The 22,788-nt window shown below is 37.9% G+C and overlaps 1 protein-coding gene across 5 annotated transcripts; it reads right to left on the bottom strand.

Annotated features, from left to right (window-relative positions):
• Positions 1–328: 328 nt before the first annotated feature.
• Positions 329–22,653, bottom strand: LOC307005900 (C-Jun-amino-terminal kinase-interacting protein 4). 5 transcript variants are annotated; one of them, XR_013799354.1, is made up of 29 exons: positions 22,517–22,653; positions 17,012–17,513; positions 16,152–16,346; positions 13,888–14,008; positions 13,691–13,761; positions 13,518–13,588; positions 13,313–13,388; positions 13,003–13,178; positions 12,439–12,701; positions 12,193–12,250; positions 11,774–11,926; positions 11,107–11,149; positions 10,846–10,973; positions 10,422–10,475; positions 10,192–10,332; positions 8,982–9,108; positions 8,666–8,749; positions 7,121–7,168; positions 6,599–6,740; positions 5,295–5,337; positions 3,343–3,423; positions 3,183–3,250; positions 2,954–3,102; positions 2,676–2,847; positions 2,421–2,534; positions 2,225–2,323; positions 1,465–1,557; positions 1,129–1,359; positions 888–1,018 (listed from the first exon to the last, which is right to left on the bottom strand). XR_013799354.1 is itself a non-coding variant. In XM_079626411.1 (28 exons), the coding sequence occupies exons 2-28, from the start codon at positions 17,108–17,110 to the stop codon at positions 1,250–1,252; spliced, it is 2,979 nt and encodes a 992-aa protein (XP_079482537.1). In that variant the 5' UTR covers positions 17,111–17,513; positions 22,517–22,653; the 3' UTR covers positions 329–1,249. The 5 variants fall into 5 exon arrangements, 4 of the variants coding, with proteins under 4 accessions (XP_079482537.1, XP_079482538.1, XP_079482539.1 ...); XM_079626411.1 differs by having other exon boundaries at positions 329–1,359; XM_079626412.1 differs by having other exon boundaries at positions 329–1,359; positions 13,313–13,385.
• Between the last annotated feature and the right edge of the window lie 135 nt (positions 22,654–22,788).

Genomic DNA, 22,788 nt, shown 5'->3' with positions numbered 1-22,788 from the left:
TGGCAAAGAGCACATACACAGGGCTGGGATACCAAAATATAGGCTAAAATCTCAGTTGGAAGAAGAAAAGAATCTGAAGGTTGACAATGTGGTGTTTGCAGCTACTACTACGAAATTAGTCATTTTATAGAACCTGTACTGTAGTGCAACTCTCAAAATGTAGAAAAAAGTTCATAGGACAGTGAAAACTGTTTCTACTGTTTTTCTATTTCAACTGTATTTTTTTTTTTTTGCTGTAAAACTTTAATATATCTTTTATACAAACCATGAAAATTAAATAAATTTGAATCACTGATAAAAAAAATGTTCATCAATTAAAATGATATATGCTGCTTTGGTGCTTTATTTTAATACAGAAACACTTTTCAGACTTTTTAATTATAGAGAACATTTATTTATTTACAAAGTTCCACATTACAATATGAGACGTTTTCCAGTAAACTAAACATTGTCTCTTTCTCTCTCACTCATTAAATAGGCAGAGCCACATGTTTCCTCATTCAAAAAATACTGCAAAAATGGCCAAACAGAAGCCACCATTCATGTCACAACAAATAACTTAGAAACCAACAACCAATAATAATAAAATTAAAAAATAAAACCTCACCCTCAACACAAAACCTAATTTGTTTAAAAAGAAAAGACAAGGACAGTCAAAATGTAGGTAGTGTGTCAATCTGGGTCAATGTCTTGTCATTGTTTGTGTGTGTGCAAATTTTCCAATTGATCTAATGCACATGACAAGCAAACAACACTGAGTATTTTCCAGAGTACTGCATGTCATGACCAACAGCATATACTGTAAATACGTCACTCCCTTGATTTGAAATAAAAAATATATAAAAATCTAGTAATAATTCCTGGCCGAGCATCACAGTCACAACCTGTCTTTGTTCCAGTATTTTAGGATTGTCTGTAAAAAAAAAAAAAAAAAAAACCCTGGCCAAATACAGGGCAGAATTTGAAAACACAAAACAAGGCACACACTGGAGAGAAGCCAGTTGAGCTGTTATGGAACCTAAAAAAAGACAATGCCAATTAAAGTCAGTTCACCCCCAAACCAAGTAAAATAAAAGTGCAGAATGCATTATAACATTTCTTAGAAAATGCTTTATGTTACTGCTTTACTTTGACTTCAGGCTTCCCTTTGGGAGCGTCTATAGAAGGCGGACAGAAGTACAGTAATGCATTGTACTATGTAGTGCGCTTGATCATATCCCGACAGTTTGAATGAACAGCTGAAGTGCTTTCAGAGGGCGGGGCTTGGGATGGAGGGGGTGGGGCTCTGCCAAATAATCATGTGACTTCGCTCTGATCTCTGTAGGACACTCTCACTGGCCCCATCACTTCCATCATCTCCTAAAGAGGAAAACATATTGAATTATATTCTTATCTCATCTTTATAAAACATTATCAATGACAGAATAAAATAAATAGGAAAATAAATAAAGAGGAAAGCCGCACCAATTCGGAAGTTGATATATCCTTCCCCTCCACTGAGAATGAGCAGAGAGGTAGTAGCAGCGCCATCTGCTGAACTGGAGGAACTACGGCAGCCTGCATTGATTAAAAAAGGCCAGAAAGAAACAAAATGGTTAAAAATATTCAATTGTAAAGATTACACCCAAAACTGGTGTCAATACTGGTCTTCCATCTACTCTTAGGGGTGTTCACCATTCACTAAAGCATTTTTTCCCAGTGGCTACCGAATTTTTCCAGTTGTTTTCAATGGGAGCGCCACATTTTTAAAACGGCAGCAACATGACTGCTCGGTGGATTTTACCATAGACTAAAAAAAAAAAAAAAAAAATGGACACCCGTAGGTTTCTGAAGAGCATTTTTGAGGCCCAAAGTGGGCAGAGCCGGCCATCACCATCTTATCTTGGCCGTGATAAGCAAATATGGGCAAAGAGGCGGAGTTAGCTGAGGTGACGTGACAGCTAACAGACAGCAGACAAACGGCTAGTAGTGACAGCAGCGGCAATCCATCTGTCACTCAAGTGGCCACGCCCTTAATTATGGAGAACTTGAAGGCTAAATATAATTTAAACTGATGAGTAATACAAAAAAGAAATTCCGCTAAGCGCTCAGCACCTCGTCACGCTGCTGCCGTTTTAAAAACCACAACGCTCCCATTGAAAGCATTTGGAAAAGTAGGCAAGCCTCAGGAAAAAAAAGGTTTTGGTGGACACACAGCTTTATTGAAAGTAAACAAGTTTCGAACCTGGAGCAGAAATAATGAATTTAACTGCTTGTCGGTGGCCATGATAACAGAGCTGAGCTGATCCAAGAGAGCAATATGGTATAGAGCAGGACTCTGAACCTACAAAAAAACAACAATGGAAATTCAAACAATGCAGAAGTGTTATAATTCAAAACCACTCAAGAAAAGTTTATTTTAGTGTGAAAAAAACACTTACTGAGTGACAGGGGAGCTGAGAAGATTGCACCCCTTCCCGTGCCCACCCACAGCCGCCCGCTGACCACAGACAAGGCTGTGATCTGAAGAGGAGACAGAGACAGGAACGCAGAACCTGTCAAATGGAGAGAAAAAAGAAAAGAAGAAGACCTCAAACGTTTCAATGGTAGCGTACAGTATATCTAAAAAACGTGACACCCATGCATGTAAGATTCCATAAAATATCCATATCAGTGAACAAATACAATTCAAATACCTAAAGCTTTAGTCACGATAGATGATAAATCTACTTCCTGTAGTGGACGGCCAGTTGTCCAATCAAAAAGCCTAAGTATGGGATCCAAACGGCAGGAAGCCCAAACTCCACTTCCTGCTGCGCACAGAAAACGCACCTGCTGCTCACATCGCTCAGACACTGTGAACGATTTCTAAATGGACAGAAAGAACAAGTGTGAGTGAAAGAGTCAGGATGAGGGTGAGGGTTGAGAAGCACAAGATGAACAATGAACGACACCATTTCCATTCGTGACCAACCTCTACTTTCCGATCTTTCGTACTGATCATGTAAACTTTATTCCAGTATCCCACCCAAAGACACCCCTCCTTTACCAGGCAACAGCGAATGGGCTGCAAAGGTGGTGTGCCGAGAGAAAGCACCTCTCGAGACTGGAGATTCCAGATGCCTATAAATATGGTCATTACAAGCCATAAGTACAATTTACATCTAAATAACACACCCGGACAGATGAAACCTCAAACACACCTGAATTGTGGGTGAAGAATGCAAGCGTCCCATTGGCCAAGCCAGCGATCACCTCGCCCTGAGAATACCTTTATACACAGAAGGAATTTAATCAGGAACCTCTGGCATTCCATTCACATCAAAGATAACAATAAACGCGAGTCGTTGTGAAGACACTGACGTCAGAGAGTGCACCCCCTCAGACAGACTGGCAGACTGCAGACAGCGGCGTCTGGAGCTGGAGGAGGAGTGAATCAGCACTCTGCAAGAGGACAACATCAGATGATGAAACATCCGAAATAATGCTATGTTGCCTAAAGCAACAGCTGATGACAACTAGATTTCACTTCTTTAAAAAAAAGAAAAGCTACGGTATGTACCTCATTATAGAAGTTAGTTTCTGCGATGGAATAAAAAATATTTTAGATTTATGGATGGAATAGAAAATATTTTAGATTTAAAGAGTTTATATTGTGCAATTCTGACTTTATAACTTGCAATTGTGAGTTAATATCTTGCATTTATGACTTTAAAAAGCGCAAATTTTGTAAACTCGCAATTATGAGAAAAAATGTCAGAATTCTGAGTTAAAAAGTCGATATAATCATTTTATTTTTCATTTTCATTTAATTTTTTTTTATTCCGTGGAGGAAACAAGCTTCCATACAAATCAGATTTATTAAGTTACAATTACAATTATGACAAAGTTTCTATATCACAATTCTTGACTTTTTTTTCCTCGCAATTGCAAATTTATATCTCGCATTTTGGACTTTATAACTCAAGATTGCGTGTTTATATCTCACAATTCTGGAAAAATTTGGAGGATATAACCTTGGAATTGCGAGAAAAAAATATAAACTCACAAATCTAACTTTCTCTCAGAATTGTGAGCTATAACCTTGCAATTGCGAGAAAAAAGTCAAAATTGTGACCTTACTTTTTATTCTCAGAAGTGCGAGTTTTTATTCCACAATTCCGAGGTCTGAATTGTTAGATATAAAATCGCATTTGCAAGAAAAGTCAAAATTGTGAGATGAAAAGTTACAAGTATCTTTTTTTATTAGCTTATTCCATTGTGGAAACAAGTTTCCATACTTTTGGGCCTCTAGTGGTTGAAGCTTAAAACTACAAGTCACTTGCGGAGGAACATTGTTTTGGTCATTACATGATATTTGCTTTGGATCTGCTGTTCTGCACGGATGAATCTGATGACTTGACACACACCGCTGTGCTCATGGTTAACAGATGATTGCCTTATGAGTGCAAATCTCATTAACGACGTCAAAATATCCCAATAACGAAAGACGGATATCTGAAAAATATGTCTTATGAGCATGCAGTTGTTTGTTTTTTTGGACTTTATTTTAAAATAACCTTACAAAACGCTGACATTAGACATAATGACTGTTCACATTTGGTTAATTTCACAAAATGATGGAAGCTATTATAACTTGCTATATAAGTATTAAGTTGTTTAGAGATTGGCCTAATTACCAACATATACATTGTTTGTGAACCTAGTCAATGCACAGCAAATGCGATGCTATGTAAAGTATGTTGATTCATGTTTTATGACGGGGTCTGCCGCTTTCCCTTTTTGCTTGCAAACTATTTTCGGCTAGAAGTTCAGTTCACTGCATACCTTCTTCCCTTTATTTACAGATATGTCGTAAAAACACGGACGATTCATGAAAGTATGCAGATTCTCAATAAATCTGTCCTGACAACTCTAACATATGAATAATAATTAGACTTATTATAGTGATTATCATACGGTGAGGCAAAAACATGGTTTGGAAGATGGTTTTATGGTATAGTTGCTCATTATTTAAATGTTCCTCTTTTCAAAAAAAAAAAAAAAAAAAGTTACAAAGTGTAGCTTTAAGAAAATGCTAGATGTTCTGGGTGTTTTTTTGTCTGTTTTGTTTTCTGCTCGTTTCATTATCGACCATGTGAAAATCGTTTCCAGTTGCTTTGAAAAGTAATAGCTCTCCACAACAAGCTGGACAATTTGAGTTATTATTTATTTCCATAAAATGAGCTATGTATGAAACTTTAATACTAAATGTTAGAGATTTAAACAAAACCACTATACTAAAATAAGTATGAATCAGAATGAGATGCACTCACCCTCCATCCTGTGTTCCAATCCACACAGTTCCTGCAGTGTCTCCTAACACAAGAGTTAAGACTTCATCAGTACAACTCACCAACTCACCATCATTCTGACAATGTCCAACTGCGAGAGCAGTAGATATGAATACAATTTATACCGATATGCCATGAAAGGGTAATAAAGCAGCTAAATGTCATGAAAATATGAAACTATTCATTTCAGACAGGGGTGTAAAAAGTATAGTAATTCTACGTAAAGTGTAGAAAAAATGTCAAAGACATCTTGCTAAAAAGTTGAAAATAAATAAATAAGCCACAAAATAACTGTTCTTAAGTATTGAAAAGGTAAGTGTAATTGTAGAAATCAGGAGGCCGAGGAGAATATGCCATTTAAGTAACACACATACTTTGTAAAGCAACCTGTGGTAAACAGTTTTCTCAGAAGTCCAGACTTTGTATGTCTTCCAGACTATTAAAATTAGAATTTGTAAATACTATAGATTCATTGTTGATTTTATTCCAATTATGGTTACTAACTAAATGCACTATATAAAGTTACTGTATTACTTCAGGTTAAATACTATGTTGTGGTCTCTTCACGAGGACCATTGACCCATGCTGTGGTCAATTACATTTTACAGTAAAATGGATTTCACTGGCTGTTTTACATACAAGTAAAATTAATTGATTAGTAACGCAGTAAGAAAGACCAAATAAGATTTTGATTTAAGTCACAATGACCTTGAAAATATGTACACTGCTGTTCAAAAGTTTGGGCTCAGTAAGTAGTTCTCATAAAGAAATTAACTATTTTATTCAGAAAGGCACGCATTTAGGACGACAGTAAAGACTTTTGCACCGTTAAATATAATTTGAACTTTCTATTCATCAAAGAACACTTTTTATTTTTTTTTACTATATTCTACGTTTTTTAACATTGATAACAATAATACATGTTTCTTAAGCACAAAATCATCATGTTAGAATGATTTCTGAAGGATCATGTGACACTGAAGACTGGAGTAATGATGCTGAAAATTCAGCTTTGCGTCATAGGAATAAATTACATTTTAAAATAGGAAGCAGTTCATTTGAACTATAATACTATTTCACAACATTATCGTTTTTACGGTTTTTTTGATCAAGCATAAGAGACTTATTTTAGCACAAGAGACTTCTTTTAAAAAAAATTTTTTTAAATCTTACCGGACTCTATTGAAAAATTAAGCATTCAGTTTTAGTAATACTCAAGTAAAGCACCTTACACCCCTGACTTTACAACTGTCCAGGTGTGGACACCAGTGTAAATTCAGACTGACCAGTAGGGGGCACAACACAGATGCATAATGCAGGGGACGTGGGTGGAAGGCTGAACTGATCCAGAATGGTATTGGAGCGAGCCGGGTCAATCACAGTGACATCGCTGCTGGAAGCAGGTCCAGTGACGGCCCACACAGAACACTGAGGATGGGAGGCGGGGAGTGAAATGTTTACAACAATGACTGACACGATGCAACATGGTAATTAGATGAAGGTGGTGATTAAATGCATTTTTGTACAAGCCAAGAACCTGCTCAGTAATACAAGGTTCCCACATTCATAAAAACCTGAAAATATGAGGAAACTTTAAAACTGGGATTTCCAGTCAAACATTTGCCCCCAATTTCATTCTAGATACTTCAGTCTCTAAAATATTTAATCAGTAAGAAATAGCTCTTTATGAGTGTAATGTGTATGATTTTATTTTTTTTAAACACTTATCCAGTAATTACAAATAACTATAAAAATCATGAAAATGAAGGCGTGGAAACCATGTACATGTTAATCAGCTGTGAACATACCGTCTGCTCTCCTGATATCTCAGGAGGAACCGCAACAGCACATGTGAGCTGCAAAAAATTTAAAATGTATAAATTCACATCTTGTGAATCCCTGATACTTGCTCTCAACGGGCTAAAATCAGTGAAGGACTACACACACAGCAGAGGAATGTGGAAAACATAGTAAAACGTAGATTATAGTGACATTAAGCACCTAAAAAATAATATATTCAACCTGAGAAACAATTAGCACTATTGACCATATTCTAAGTTAACCTGAATGGACCACTTGCATGACGCACTTCCGTTTTGAAATAATAATAAAAAATGTCCAGTTATGTATGGTTTCAACGTGCTGTAGTCACCTAGTTGACTAAATGCTGCTTAAAATTATTGTCCGCAAGAAGATTTAAAAATCTGGACATGTTTAGAGACAGGAGAAGAGATATTCTGATGATTACCGTGTAAAGATTTTCAGTAGTGCACGTGATGCTGAACTGTGTGAAACCTGATGAATACAATCATTACGAAACTTGATTTATGTGTATTAAAGATTTTAATCCTTATTCTGTTTTTTCATCGTCAATCATTTCACTGTATGTAAATTACATGTTTCTGCCAAAATTCTTAATTCACGTCAAAGAAGTTGACTGTCATTCTTCTCTACACTGTGTGCATTACTGTTTAAGATTAATTAAATATTTAACATTATTAAACTTATTTAAGACACATACTTAATTCATTCATTCAACTATTTTAAAAGACTGGAATAAGAGCACCAGCGCACACAAGCAATCCTTTCTATCAGTCAAATTAATTTAAAAATGTAAACTCAACAGGTATGAAATATGATCAGTAAGAAAAGAAAACACTTAATGAGAAGACGAGCACTGGACTGCTGCAGATTAGTGGGGAAATATATTTATTTATTATTCAGAATGCAGTTGGAAAAATATATATAGGAATATTCAGCCGGTTCAAGACAATTCATGTTAATGCAGAGAACATGATTCATTGTTTTAATCAATTGACAGCCATAGAACGTAGTGATACTCTGAGTAACTGTCCGTATGTAGGTGCGCTAAACGCTGTTACCGGCAATCTGTATTTTAATAAAGCTACAATATAATAAAATATACAGTTAGTGGCCAGTAATGTCCAGACTCCGAGGGGATATTTGTTTTTAATGATAAGTTAGATTAAAGTTTAAACCATCAAAATATGAAGAAAATATTTTAAATATGAGCGAAGAACAAAACTCTAAAAGGTGTTTATCTGACAAAATTATTTGGCAAAAAAATAAATAGCTACAGGTATTATTGTACCATGCAATTTTTTTTTAAATGCATAGAAAAACAGGGAAAAGCATACATTTACTGCAACATAATCAATTATTAATATTTCGTTGGTTCTCGCCTGTTTTTGAATGTTTCACAAATAAAGCAATTGAATCCAAGTCCAAATCACAACTATGCAATATGCTTACAAAATAATAATAAATAGGCTACAATAATATTATATGGATAACACTAAACTAAGACTGAATGAGTGAAGAGTGAGCCTCACCTTCGCTGTAGCATCTCTCTGGTCCAGCAGTCTCAGCTGGACGAGGACGGGCACGTCTTTGGGCTCAGGGGGGGCTTCAGAGTCCTGCTCCACATGAACACACACAACAGACAGATTCATTAACCCACTGAGAGGAGTTTAGTTAAGGAGTATTGTTGAGAGTGCCATTTTCATGATGTATGTCAAATGTTGTAGACATATACCCAATTAGTAGACTCGCAAGTCACACTTTGGGGTGGGGGCGGCTATAGTCCATCTGTCTCTATAGATACCAACTGAATTAAAGAATAATCTGTGTGTGTGTGTGTGTGTTTACCTTTATGTTTGTAACAGCGAGAGGCATGCTCCATCCATGGAGCTGTTTTTTACCCAGGTTACCCCACACATGAGAACGGATCTCCCTGTACAACTCTTTTTTCCTTAACCTGGGAGAAGGAGAAGTCCTGCGCAAAAAAAATAATAATAAAAAAAAAAACAACACCAAGTAATCGAAGTTTTAAGTATAAAAATATTAAGAACATTTGACACACAACTGTTCAAAATTCGGGGTCAATTATATTTTCTTTTATTAAAGCTACACTGTGTAGGAATTACTCCCATCTCGCGGTGAAATTGTATATGACTACCAACTGAATATTATTTTCTAGCCCTCCCATTCCGAGGGCGTTTTAACTCCTACGGTGGCCGTATTATTTCAAATCTGCCGGCAGTCGCGAGTAATCTCCCCCTCGCATTCGTCACGGTGCCACTGAGTGTAAAAACACGAAAGGCGAAGCTTGAATTTCCAGGTATGTCCCTCTTTGGCTAATGTATTTTCAAGATGGAGGCGCAACATGGCTTCCGCCATTCGAGCAGCTCACCCATATGTATTATAAATGGCAGATTCCACGCTTACGAGAATACTTGATTAGTTGGTAGAAGTAATTATACATTAATGAGCACATAATTTTGAAAGAACAAAGTGTTTTTTGCTAAGAATCAACTTAAACAATTACACAGTGTAGCTTTAAAGAAATGTATAACTTTATTTGGTAGGGACGCATTAAATTGATCAAAATTTAAAATATAAATGCTGTTCTTTTGAACTTTCTAGATTCGTGACTTTTTTTATTTTTTTATCACAGTTTCCACAAAAATATTAAGCAACATTAGAATGATCTTTGAAGGATTATGTAACTCTGAAGACTGGAGCAATGATGCTGAAAATTCAGCTTTGACATTACAGGAATAAATTACATTTTAAAATGTATAAAACAGGAAATGCAGACAGCGTCATGACTGTATCAACAAGTTTCTTAAAATAATGACTTTTTATAAGGCGGCAAGGTTAGCTTATAATAATAATAATTTTCCTTATTCTGGACACTCTTAAAATGTCAATGATCCACAAGTCATTTGTTGATGAACGAATAGTCTTAGAGACCTGACATCCACGCTATAATGTATCATATAATAATACATAAAAAAAATAGCAGGTAGATTATCAATTAGGAGGTATTTGAAACTGCCAATGCAAGAGGACTCACTCTGTTTGGGGCGGTCTCGTGGCGAGATGCTGTGGAGACCCCACTGGTGTTTGTGCAGGCGCTGGCGTGGGAGAGATGGCTAATGCTAAAGCTGTGGCTGGTGCTAACTGACCCTTTGTCAAACCTAGAAAACGATTAAACCTGCAAGAAAAAAAGGGCTCAGAGAAGGAAATACAATGCACAAACTGACTGTTAGATACTGGTTGTACAGGTAAATACAGTATCCTCACCTGCTCCAGACACTACCCTTCCCTTCCACAGGTGGGCGCTCTTCTTTGGTAACTCTAGAGGACAACATAAACAAATTAGTTTAACTACATTTTCACATCTTCTGTGTAAAACGTGGTGTATGCAGAAGTCACTGCCACAATGATAGGGCCATACATGATTTCTAACGTGCTCTGACTTGACTGATTTTTAGAGCATTGCCGTGTCATTTCTCAGAAGGTCTGGGTAGATATTTAATGGATTTATTCAAAAAAGAAAATATATACAGTAGACAAGCCACACGATTTGTTGCATTTTTAATGCTCACAATGCACCACTTGTGATGAAGGTTAACAGACCTGTTCCTCACTTTACAGTTCTGAATGACAGTTGAACGTTTCTGTTAAAGATGAAGATATGCATCATGGGAGAGGAAGTTTAACACACCTTAGAGTCTGAGAGCGCCGCAGAGATTCCTGCAGTTCAAACAGTCGCTCTTTGTACTGGTTTTTCTCCATGACCACCCGGGCCATTTCAGAACGAGAGAAGCGACGGAGGGAGGTAGGTAGGGAGGCCTGGGGCGAACAAAAGAGAATGAGGCAGGAGTTAGGTGATGTTTTAGGATTAAGTGGAAGTAGAGTTAGTTAGTGGAGTTTTCACTAATATCCATAAACATTCTGTGCCTTTGAATCTTTGATAAAGACTTACATCAGGGTCCTCCGACTGGACTGTCTCTAGCTCTTTTCGTAACCTGTTGTGAAATATAAAAGGCTATTTCATAAATAAATATCCAAAAAAGCAAAACAAACTGTTGCCTATTATCTACACTTCAAAAGTGTTTTTTTGTTTGTTTTTGTTTTATTAAGAAACTAACACTCATATGCATGCATTAAATTGATCAAAAGTGAGTCATGACATTTATGTTTCAAAATATTTCGGTTTTAAATTATATTTTGTTCTGACAGCTCATGTGACACTGCAGAATGGCTGCAGAAATGACAGGAATAAATTACATAAAAAATATTCAAATAGAAAACGGTTATTTGAGATTGCAATAATATTTTACAGCTTTTTACTGTATTTTTGATTAAATAAATGCAACTTTGGTTAACATAAGATACATAAACATAAAATCTTTCTGACCTTAAACCTTTAAATTACATATTTGTTTTCCTAATTACAATTCTTTATGAAATGTTTATCATGCTTTGTCCCTGAAAATACAGAGCAGCGTCATTTTATGTACATGACTTTAAACGGTCTTATTCCCACCGTTTTAAAGAACTGCTTGCTTAAGTATTCGGTAAACTGCTAATTCTAAATTAAGTTATGATAAATTTCAGGTTTTACGTGAGAATCAATTATTTGTTTTTACCGCTTGCTTTCCTCCTCCATCTCCTTGGTTTTCCCTTCCAGCCGAGTGATGGTTTCAAGGCAAGAAGCGAGTTCCAAATTCAGGGCAGATCTTTCATTGGTCAGCTCCTCAACACGGGATATAAGGGCCTTACGAGCAGTATCCACCATTTCACTGAGACAAAGACAGGCACATGGATGGATGGATGGATGGATGGATGGATGGATGATTAAATGGATGGATGATTAAATGGATGGATGGATGGATGGATGGATGATGATTAAATGGATGGATGATTAAATGGATGGATGGATGGATGGATAAAACGTTTGTGGTTATGGTTAACATACTGTATGGATCACAATCAGAGATTCAGAGGTTTATTAAAACCTCAACTTTGACAATAAAAAGATTGACATATATAAATAAAAAAAACGTACTGAGTGTGTTTTAGTTCCTCATACTGCGAAAGAATCTGTTCAAACTGGTCTGTGCTATCTGTAAACGAAACAAAAATGCAAAAAGATGTAACCACACACAAGCACAACTGCTCAATTATTGTACACGTCAGCCTAATGTGTTTTTGCATTTGATCGCAGTTGATACGAATTTTATGCTTTTGCCTGTTCCTTCTTTCAAATGTAAGTTTCTTCTAACACACACATGCAGATTAAACACACGCGTACCTCTGACGCTGGCCCCTTGGTCGACGTTTTCCACATATTCCCTGCTGAGTTCAGATAACTCTGAAAACACAGACTCTGTATTCCTCAAGTCCCACTCCAAGCAATCAGAGTCGCTGTCCATCTCTTCCTCCTCCAGTGATTTTTCTCCATCTTTCACCTTCTGGTCTTCATCTACCTCTCTCTCATCCTCCTGGGCATCTTTCACCTCCTCAAACAAACTAGAGTTTAGTCCAGAGGTCGCGGTCTTTGAACAAACAGGGGAGCTGGAAAGAGCAAAGAGAGACAGACGAACAGAAAAGATGACAGAAAGAAGGAAATAGATTAATTATAGGTATATGAGAAATGCAATCAAATATGATCAATATTAACCAAACTGATTAATTTTGTTCTCTCTCTGCCATGCAGGAGACAAATGACAAAAAAAAAAAAAACTTGAATTAAAAATAAATCAATTAAAAAACTATCCACAGGATAATACACGCATTAACAGAATATATATATTCAATATCATCAAAACTGGTACAGATACAGAATAATAAAGTCTCTCCTTATAAATTACTGTACCTTGTTTCAATAAAGCCCTCCAAATGGGCCAGCTCAGGGGTGGAGCTTATGATGTCACTGACAAAGGATTGCTCATTGTTATGGCTGACCTCAGCATCCGTCGTGTTGCTGTCATTGGTAATGGTAGTTTCTGACACAGTGGAATCAGGGCCAAAGCCAGCTTTAGGACCATGTTGCTGAAAGAGTGGTATAAAAGTGATGCTTTGTGAAAATCAAGATATTTCTTGTTTTATGCTAGCGATTAATGTAAATATACTATAATTATTCTGGATTGTTAAGCGTCTATCCACTGAATTTAAAATAAAATCACCTGTTCAGTGCAGGTGGTTTCTGTTTGGCCTTGTGCAGAAACAGCTTCTGAATGTTTGCCGTGCACATGATTCCTGCTGACATCACACAGTGATCATTTCCAACTACTCAAATGCAGCGGAAGTTATAGTTTTTAATTATTATTACAAGGAACATGTACCAAATTGTGGGCTTCCATTACCTGTAGAAAAAAGGGGAAGTGTTACCTGAAAGTGGAGGCTTCACTCTCCCACTCCTTTTTCTTTTCCAGCAGATCTCGATGTGTCAGTTGTACTAACTGGATTTTAAAAGAGTTTAAGAAATGATTTTAAGAAATAGAAATGTAAAGTAACCAAAAAGCAAAAACTCAACAGACGCACAGACTTAAGTGGTGACGGACCTTGTTATGTGTGTGTTTGATTGAGTTTAGTTCTCGGGTCAGATTTGCTTTCTGCTCCTCCAAAGCCATCACTACACGGAAAAGACTTTGGTCATATATTTAAAACATTTATATACATCATGCTAATGTGTGTATAAACAGTCTAGAGAGGGAGGGAGGGAGGGCAGAAAGGTGCAAGGTTTAATTAGGAGACTCACATTGGTCAGCTTGTTCTCTGGCTTTCTTCTCCAGTTCTCTTTCTCTCTTTTCTCTCTCCTTTTCTCTCGCACGCATTGCTCTCCTCTCTTGCTCAAACTGGTCATCCAACTCCAAATAGCGCTGGCGGTATACAGAAAGGTTTAATGGTTTAAAAGGTGTTTAAATTTTACATTTTCCCTCATTACAAAAAAGTTTTATATATAAAATTGAAAAATAATTATATTAAATCCTATGCAAATAGGATTTTTCTTTAAAATGACAAATATATTTCACATATATTTGACCGACAGGTGTCAGCAGTGGCAATTTATAACTGCATTTTTGAGACTGTCTTTGGCTCACTGCAGTTTTAAGGAGAAAATACTCAGCAATGGTGCTGACTTATACCCTGGAAATCCAGAGTTCTCGCGAGAGCACAATTTGAATTTGCTCAGCGAGTTCACTCTGGTGTCGAGTAATAATGCTCATTAAATATGCCCCTCTATTTGAGCTGCACCAATCACATCAGGTTATCTGATATAGGCGGGCCAGAGGCGAGATTACATTAGTAAACATTGCAAGATGGCTATGGATGAACACCAGTTGTTTGAAACGGCTTTGGGGCGATACAATGAACGATTTAGACTTGCCTTTTTCTCTAAAAGAGGAACAGAAGACGGTGCTCGAATCGTTCCTTTGCAAGAAGGAAGTTTTTGCTGTTTTGCCGACTGGATACGGCAGAGGTATAATCTACCAGTTAGCTCCGCTCAAGTTCGAACCCGAAGACAGACATGAGAGGCGGGGAACAGAGTAGACGTGATAAATTTGAAGTATGGGGCTTAGTGATACGTCACCCCGTGTATTATTGTGATTGGTCGCAGTGTTATCCAATTGCGTGCAGTGAGATTTTCAAATGGATTCTTGGTGCCGCCCCTCGAGCTGGCCGATTTTCATTAATCGACACCAGACTAGGGCTGCACGATATGAGGAAAAGCTGCGATGTGCGATAACATTGTTTAATATTGCGATGACGATATGACTTGCGATAAATGTGATTGTTAACTACTGTTCCCATGTCTTAGTGCTTTAATAGGTTCTTTGCGTGATAGGTCAAACGTTTATTACCTGCTTGGTTCAGAATACACGATTTTAGCGTGATTTTGGCACGATCCGTTTGACGTATGGGTATCGTGGAGATTTGTAATAACGACAACGGGCGTCGGAAAGCAAGATTCGATCGTAACATCTCGTATAGTGTGTCATAGTGGGCGACAACCTACGTCGCGGCTGCGATGCTTTACGACAGAAAGACTATAGCATGTTTAATTCTTTAACGGTCCTCCACGACGGGTTGAATATGTGAGCGAGGCGAGACGTGAGTGAGTGCAACAGTGAGTGTGTGTGTGCGCCAGTGAGCGTGTGTGTGTGTGTGTGCGTGCGTGAGCGAGCGAGTGAGTGAGCGAGCGAGGTACAGTGTGTGTGTCTGTGCGTGCGAGTGAATGTTTGCGAGTGAATGTGTGTGTGTGACGGCACGCGATGACTGGTCGGAAAGCAACGTGTAGTCTGACATGTTTCTTGTCCATGACAAGATTTTAGGAGTCAAAAACGTGTAAGTTAGTGCTAATCTGAACCAGGCATTATTCATCGTGTCAGGCTGTCTGTTGCGATGTGTTCATCGCGGGAGTTCATATCGCGATGACGATGAAAATTCGATGTATCGTTCAGCCCTACACCAGACCATTAATCTTTCAGATTTAGGTTTGGATTTTCAGGCTAGCTGACTTGTGAATTTACACATGGTTTGTCTTAAAGCATATTAAAAACACCACACAGACATATAAACAACATTAAAAACTTGATTTTCACCACAGGGGGACTTTAACACTGCAGTGAACCAAAGACAGTCTCAAAAATGCAGTTTGAAATCACTGGTGTTTCTGATACCTGATACACAAACTACCTTGTAACCAATCACGTCAACGTGTGATCATCAAAGAGTGGATCTCTGAGCTGGTGCGAGTGAGTGGGGGACGGGGATAATTTGCATATTCATAGAACCGCGTATACTAAATGATGCAAGGGTGTAGAGTAATATTAAAGCTATTTTAAGGCATGACGGGTTTTTTTTATCCAAGGAAAAAAACATTTAAATATGTAATTTTGGTGATCAAAGATGTGTTTCAAGGTATACAATTATTGACTACAGGGGGACTTTAAAATTTCGGAAAATCAAAAAAGCCAATTCACAAAAAAGCTTCAATTCAGCACACAGATTGTCTCTCACCTCCTGGCTCTCTCTCCTCAGTGTTTTCTCACTCTGATATCTCTGCAGCAGTTCTTCGCTCTCTCCTTTCTCCTTCTCTGCCTCGTCCTCTCTCTCTCTCAGCTGAGCCCTGCAGCTCGCCAGCCCTTCCAGAACCCAGACGAGGATGGGCAGCAGAGACTCCACCACTCCAGCTCCATGTGTCTCCACCACTGACTTCAAAGAAAAAAACGGTTTCAATTGTATTTGTTTGCTTGTGATGTTTTTGGTGGGGTTTTCCCCTCCCGAACACATTTAATTATCTTATCTTAGTGGGCAGTTGCACTCACAGGAAGAGCAGTACTCATGACTTATGCTTGTAAAGGAAAAAAATACGATGGTTGACTTCCCTTATGAAAAGTCAGCAAAACATCTGCTCCGAACTTCTGTTTTATATGTATTTATATGAGTGAGGGACAAATGCTTAAAATGCCTCTAAAGTCCCCATGAAATCGAGTATTTATAGTATATTCCAGTATTTATTATAAATGATTTATCCGTGCACATTATTATTTTTTAAACGATGCATGTGCCCTCATAATCTTTAACTAAAATGACTTCCCCTCCACTTGCAGTGACATCTTTTCCCTGATGACGTGTTTTTCAGCGTGAGGGCGGGACAATCTGTCACTCAACATCAGATCGACCAATAGCAAACCATAACAATTCGATCAATTCCCCAAATCAAGTCCCGCCCAACATTTTTTATTATTCGAGAAGCCGTTTCACTCAGATCTACATCACAATATGGAAGAAAAGACTATTGCAACTTCTGTTTCAAGCTGACTTTAAAGTTATTTTGATTGGTGAGTGTGTTAAGGTGGACACTCTTGATTGGTTACCTGTAGCTCAGAGTAGAGTTTCCCCGCTTCCTCGCTCACGATATCTGGATCCAGTTCCAGGTCTCCACTTCCACAAAGAGTGCTTTCACCAAAATCCATGTTTCACGGCTCCTTGTTCTCTGATTGGCTTTTTAAATATTACTATGTTTTGAATCTACACTCACTCAGCCTTGCTGTTGTACCCAAACCTCTTTTTTTTTTACCACACTGTTTTCACTACCTTAAAATGGTTTCAGTGTGTGTGTGTACCAAATCAAGCATTGAAAATAGTGGTAGTGTGTTAGTGACGGCGTGTACATCTACTAAAACATATCTTCCTCCTCTTATAAATAGCTACCTGAGAAACAGAACTATGTTCTTAAGCCACATGGTATTTTCAGTTAATTCCTCCTCTTCCATGCTTCTTGTTTTCTGTCTCACATTCATTCTCAAAAACGAAATTGACTAAAGTCATTGGGGCAAGTCGGCGCTGTTCATGTCTGGAGGTATTTTGGTGTCCATTCTGGTAAAAAGAGAGAAAAGAGAAGTTGTTAGTACATCTAAACCATTTTAAACAGTAACTTGTTATGCATGCAATTTATAACCCCAGATTGGCCGCACAATTACATTGAATCTTTAGAGGCAAAGCACCTTCTTCTACTTCCACTCTTGAAGTCTATGGCAGCCCATAGAATCGTCAGGTAAAAAGTTGTGAAATTTGGCACACAGATATAGAAGAGTCCGAGCATTAACTATAGCAATTTTGGAGTGTCTAACTCAATCCCTCTAGCGCCACCAACTGTCCAAAATTTCACTTACATTTATGCTATTAACCTTTTAACCGTAAAGGCTAGAAACAAAATTATCCGTCCATTTTGAATATTTTTGAAAAATCTACTTTTTCCACGTTTTTTCCGGTTCGTCCGATTAAAACGATTGGCACGATTAATCTTAATGAAACCGCTCGCAATTTGGCCGCGATTATTTTATGCGCAGCTTGTCAGTGAAGTATGGCTCTGTGATCAGCAGTAATTGCTGCTCCATCTGAAAGACAACGCACGTCATTACAAGAAATCCTTATGGTCATCATACTATCGCTGTAGCTGAATAAACACAAGATTGAAATGCTTTTATTGATTTATTAGGGCCCAAGCCTTGAAAAGGCGAAGGCCCTATTGTTTTCCTTCGGATTATTCTTCTTTATTATTTATTATTATTTATTATTATTATTATTATTATATTACTACCTTTTGGGCACTTTTGGGGGCCTTAACGTGCTCAAAAACTCTTGAAACTTTGCACACAGGTCAGAACCGGCGGCCATTAGAGCCGGACTGAAGCTGGGACCCGGGCGTGGCAGGGTGGCTCGACAGCGCCCCCTGGAACGCGGTCCGAAAACTTGGTCCATAAATCAAACACGCTTGCGTGGAATAATATGAAACTCGGTACACTTATAGATCTCATCGGTTCATATATCCTTCATGCTCTGACTTTTTACGCCAGCCCAACAGGAAGTCGGCTATTTGGCGTAGTTTAAAAAACACATGCAATGGAATTTAAAATACTCCTCCTAGACGATTCAAACAATCACCACGAAACTCGGTGTGCATGAAGCCAAGACATGGAGGATGATAAATTGCCAGGGGATTTTTGATATCTCGAACGGTTTGGCCGTGGCGAGGAAACAAATTTATGGCGAATATTGGAAACAGGAAGTGTGTTATAACATCCTCATACATTAATTGATCTTGATGAAACTTCAGCAGTGTGTTCGTTGTAAGAGGCCGATCATATGGATGTGACTATTGTGAGTCAAAGTTATAGCGCCACCAACTGGCAGCAGGAAGTGTGTCACTTTCAAAATGCTTTGAATTCACTGTCTTATTTTTACCCGATTTGCTTCAAACTTTATGTGTATAATGTAAACACACGGCAGATGTAGACCTGTGAAAGAATTATTGATATCTTAAATACTGTTGCCATGGCAACGCTTTAAACTTTTATATTCTTTTTGGGTGCATTTGAGGCTCTTAACATGCTTCAAATTGCATGAAACTCAACATGCATATCACATTTATTAGGTACTAGGCATGTGTGAAGTTTCAGAAACGGGCGCGGTGGAGGGGCTCAGTAGCGCCACCTTTAGTCAAAAATGGGGTATTAGTTTTACCTACAGTAACAAAAATCGGTATTTATATTTATCTCCCCGAGCCGGACAACTTTCTAATTTACAGTCATTAGCTCCGACCAACAGGAAGTCAGATATTTTTGTTTGAATGTGATTTGATGGGAATTTTGCCAGTCTCTCTCAGTGTCTGTGTGTGTGAGAGAGGAGGGGGGCTTTATTTTAACCCTTTCTCTGCTGTGTGGGACTTCTCGGGCACTTTTGGGGCCCTTAACGTGCTCGAAAACTCTTGAAACTTTGAACACAGGTCAGAACCTGCGGCCATCAGGGCTGGGCTGAAGCTGGTACCCGGGCGTGGCAGGGGAGCTCAACAGCGCCCCCTTGAACGTGGTCCGAAAAACTTGGTCCATATATCAAACACGTTTGCATGTAATAATATGAAACTCGGTACACATATAGATTTAATCGGGCCGAACAACTTTCGTGCTCTAAGTTTTACGCCAGTCCAACAGGAAGTCGGCTATTATGGGCTGTATGAAAATGCATGCCCCTGGAATTTGATATACTCCTCCAAGAAAAATTATCCTATCGCCACCAAACTCGGTCAGCATGAAGTCAAGACATTGAGGACGCTAAATTGCGGACAGATTTTTGATATCTCGAACGGTTTGGCCGTGGCGAGGAAACGAAGTTATGGCGAGAAAAGAAAAACACAATGTGTTATAACGTCTTCATACATTTATTGATCTTGATGAAACTTCAGCAGTGTGTTTGTTGTAAGAGGGCGATCACATGGATGTGACTATTGTGAGTCAAAGTTATAGCGCCACCAACTGGCAGCAGGAAGTGTGTTACTTTCAAGATACTTTTGACTAAAGTGGGTGGGTTATTTTTACCTACAGTCACAAAACTCGGTCTGTATATTGTGCTTATCGATCCGGACAACTTTCTCATTTACAGTCATTAGCTCCGACCAACAGGAAGTCAGATATTTTGGTTTGAATGTGGTTTTGTCTCTCTCTGACAGAGTTCCCCCTGCCATTCTCTCTGTGTGTGTGTGTGTGTGTGTGTATGTGTGTGGGGGGGAGGGAGGGAGGGAGGGCACACACACAGACAGCCCCCCCTTTTCTGTGTGTGTTTGGAGGGGAGCAGAAAGACTCACACTGATGCAAGCTCTAAAGCAGACTTCTTCTCGACAGTCAAAGCGGGGTTACATTTTTGCCCGTCGTGCACAGGAACCCCAAAGGCAACGGGGTGGCGGCTTTTTATATATATATATATATATATATATATATATATATATATATATATATATATATATATATATATATATATATATAAATATAAATATAGCTGCAAGCAGCGATGGAGGGCCCAAGCCGGTGGCAGCGCCAGCCCGGTGCCTTTAGTGTAACTAAAGGCACCAGGGTGGCGGTGCCACCGGCTTGGGCCCGTAATCGCTGCTTGCAGCTATATTTATATTTATATATATATATATATATATATATATATATATATATATTTAAATGTTGTCTTTTGTTGGTCAAGAAGTTCATAAATGCTTCTCATGTTTGGAAAGATGTTTATTGCATGTTGCTTTTTCAAATGCACGTTATAAGCGATCTACTACTGATCACAGAGCCGTCCGTCACTGACAAGCTGCGCATAACAAATAATCACAGCGGCTTTCATAATCGCAATATACCAAATCAGTTTAAGCTCGATTTCATGTTGATTGCGATTAATCATGCAGCCCTAATTTTAACCATACTTGGTGTGTGTTATGATGACAACCATGACCTGAGGCTATTGAAATTGAAAATAGATGATACCCCATTTATAATTTTGTTGTAAAATGCTATATTTTTACAAACGCATTGGCGTATCATTACGAAACTCAGTAAGTGTCATTCGGCACCATGCCTTGAAGGTACTCAAAAAGTTTCAGGGCTGTTTCACCTAGTGGTCAAGAATTATAATGCGATTTAAACATTTTTTTATGTAATTACATATTGTAATGGATCTTAATGGATTCCTTGGGTCAATGCGAGAACATAGATACCAATTGTTCCATAGTCGGCCGAACTTCCTGTCTGCCATTTTGATTTTCTTTAAAAACCTACTTTTTCACACTTTGTCCTAGAATTTTGCTCAGATTTTCACAAAAATTTAATCAGAGCATTCTTCAACCTTGCTGAAAAAAAAAATCTATGGAATTCAAGAAAATTTTTCTATACGCTTTCATTTAACGTGAGAAAAAAATTCTACGAACACGCCAAAATGGACGTAAGGCTTATCTACTCAACTCTTTAGTGTATTCTGACCAAACTTGGTGTGTTTTATGACAACCATGACCTGAGGCCTTATTACAACCATGACCTGTATAGTTAGTCACGATATATGCTATTTTTTTCTAATAGCTTTTAAACAGTTTGACCAAAAATCTCACACACAATTTTTTTTTCAAAAAATTGTCACCCAACACTGAACCCCATCAGATCAATTTGGTGTCAGTGTCAGTAATACAGTATTGGTCAAATAGCCTAATAATAATCAATTAGCCTATGTCACATTACAAGTGATTGTATTTGTGTTCTTTCAACCATTTTGCTTTAAAGACCATCTCCAAATACTTTTTTTTTTTCAGTTGGTCTAATTTTTTAGCTCCTCGTCCTGCCTCTGCGGTGCTTGGCCCCTTAATTGCTGCTTGCAGCTATATTTGTACTTGTATTAATTCATTTGTCACAATAGAAGGCTATTTAATTTGAACTGAAAAATGGTTAAACTAATAACACAATCTAAAATATGTTTCTCCAATACATTTATATAAATGTAAGCATAAATCTGGTCCCTCTTTGTAAACTACCCCAAAAAATGTGTTAATTATAAACATCAACAAAGTCTAATTGCAGTTTTAAAGTTTAAAAACTATAATATTTTCTGTAACTCACCCAAATCTAATGCTTTATATGTGTATCTAAATACGTTTTATGCAGATTTCTGCACTTAATTATGTCTGTGGTTCACTGTAAACGGTGAATAAGCTAGTAAATAAGTCATTTAAGCGGCCAATATAAACACATCTGTCAAGAACATCATGTTAATTGGCCTCTTGTAGCAAGAACTGTCATGAGTAGCACATAACGTTAAGAACTGTACATGCACACATTTGAAGTCCCAGAAAGACAAACACATCACTCAGACTCAAAGAAACATTAGGCCCTACTTAATAAATATTAAGTGCAAACCTAAACGTCTATATTCAACAGAAAGTCAAATAAACTTTGCGTAACGTCGGCAAACACCTTGAACGTTGTGTCCCTGTTCATTGACACTTTTTAACGGGATATTTCACCACCAAACGATCGTTTATTATGGTAATAGCAAATGTATCAACTCACCTTTACATATTATTGTGGCTCGGACACCATGTCTATGAGTTCATGCGGATGAAATTACAAGTCCTTCGCTTCAGAAACGATATCAATTACTCTAAACCAGGTTAAAGAAGTAGGCGTGGTCAGACCGTCAGCCCCTTGATTGACGTGCGTTTGGGCCTATCAAAAAGAACAGCGCTGAGTAAGAACCAATAATGATGCAGACGGGGCGGGAGATAGGAGGTGTTTTCTCCCCCAAGAAATGAAAACTTTCCTGAAACTTGAACGTTGACACG

The sequence above is a fragment of the Phoxinus phoxinus genome (genome assembly GCF_949152265.1).
Source record: "Phoxinus phoxinus genome assembly, chromosome: 10".
Classification (NCBI taxonomy): Eukaryota; Metazoa; Chordata; class Actinopteri; order Cypriniformes; family Leuciscidae; genus Phoxinus; species Phoxinus phoxinus.
This window is presented reverse-complemented; position numbering and strand designations above follow the sequence as displayed.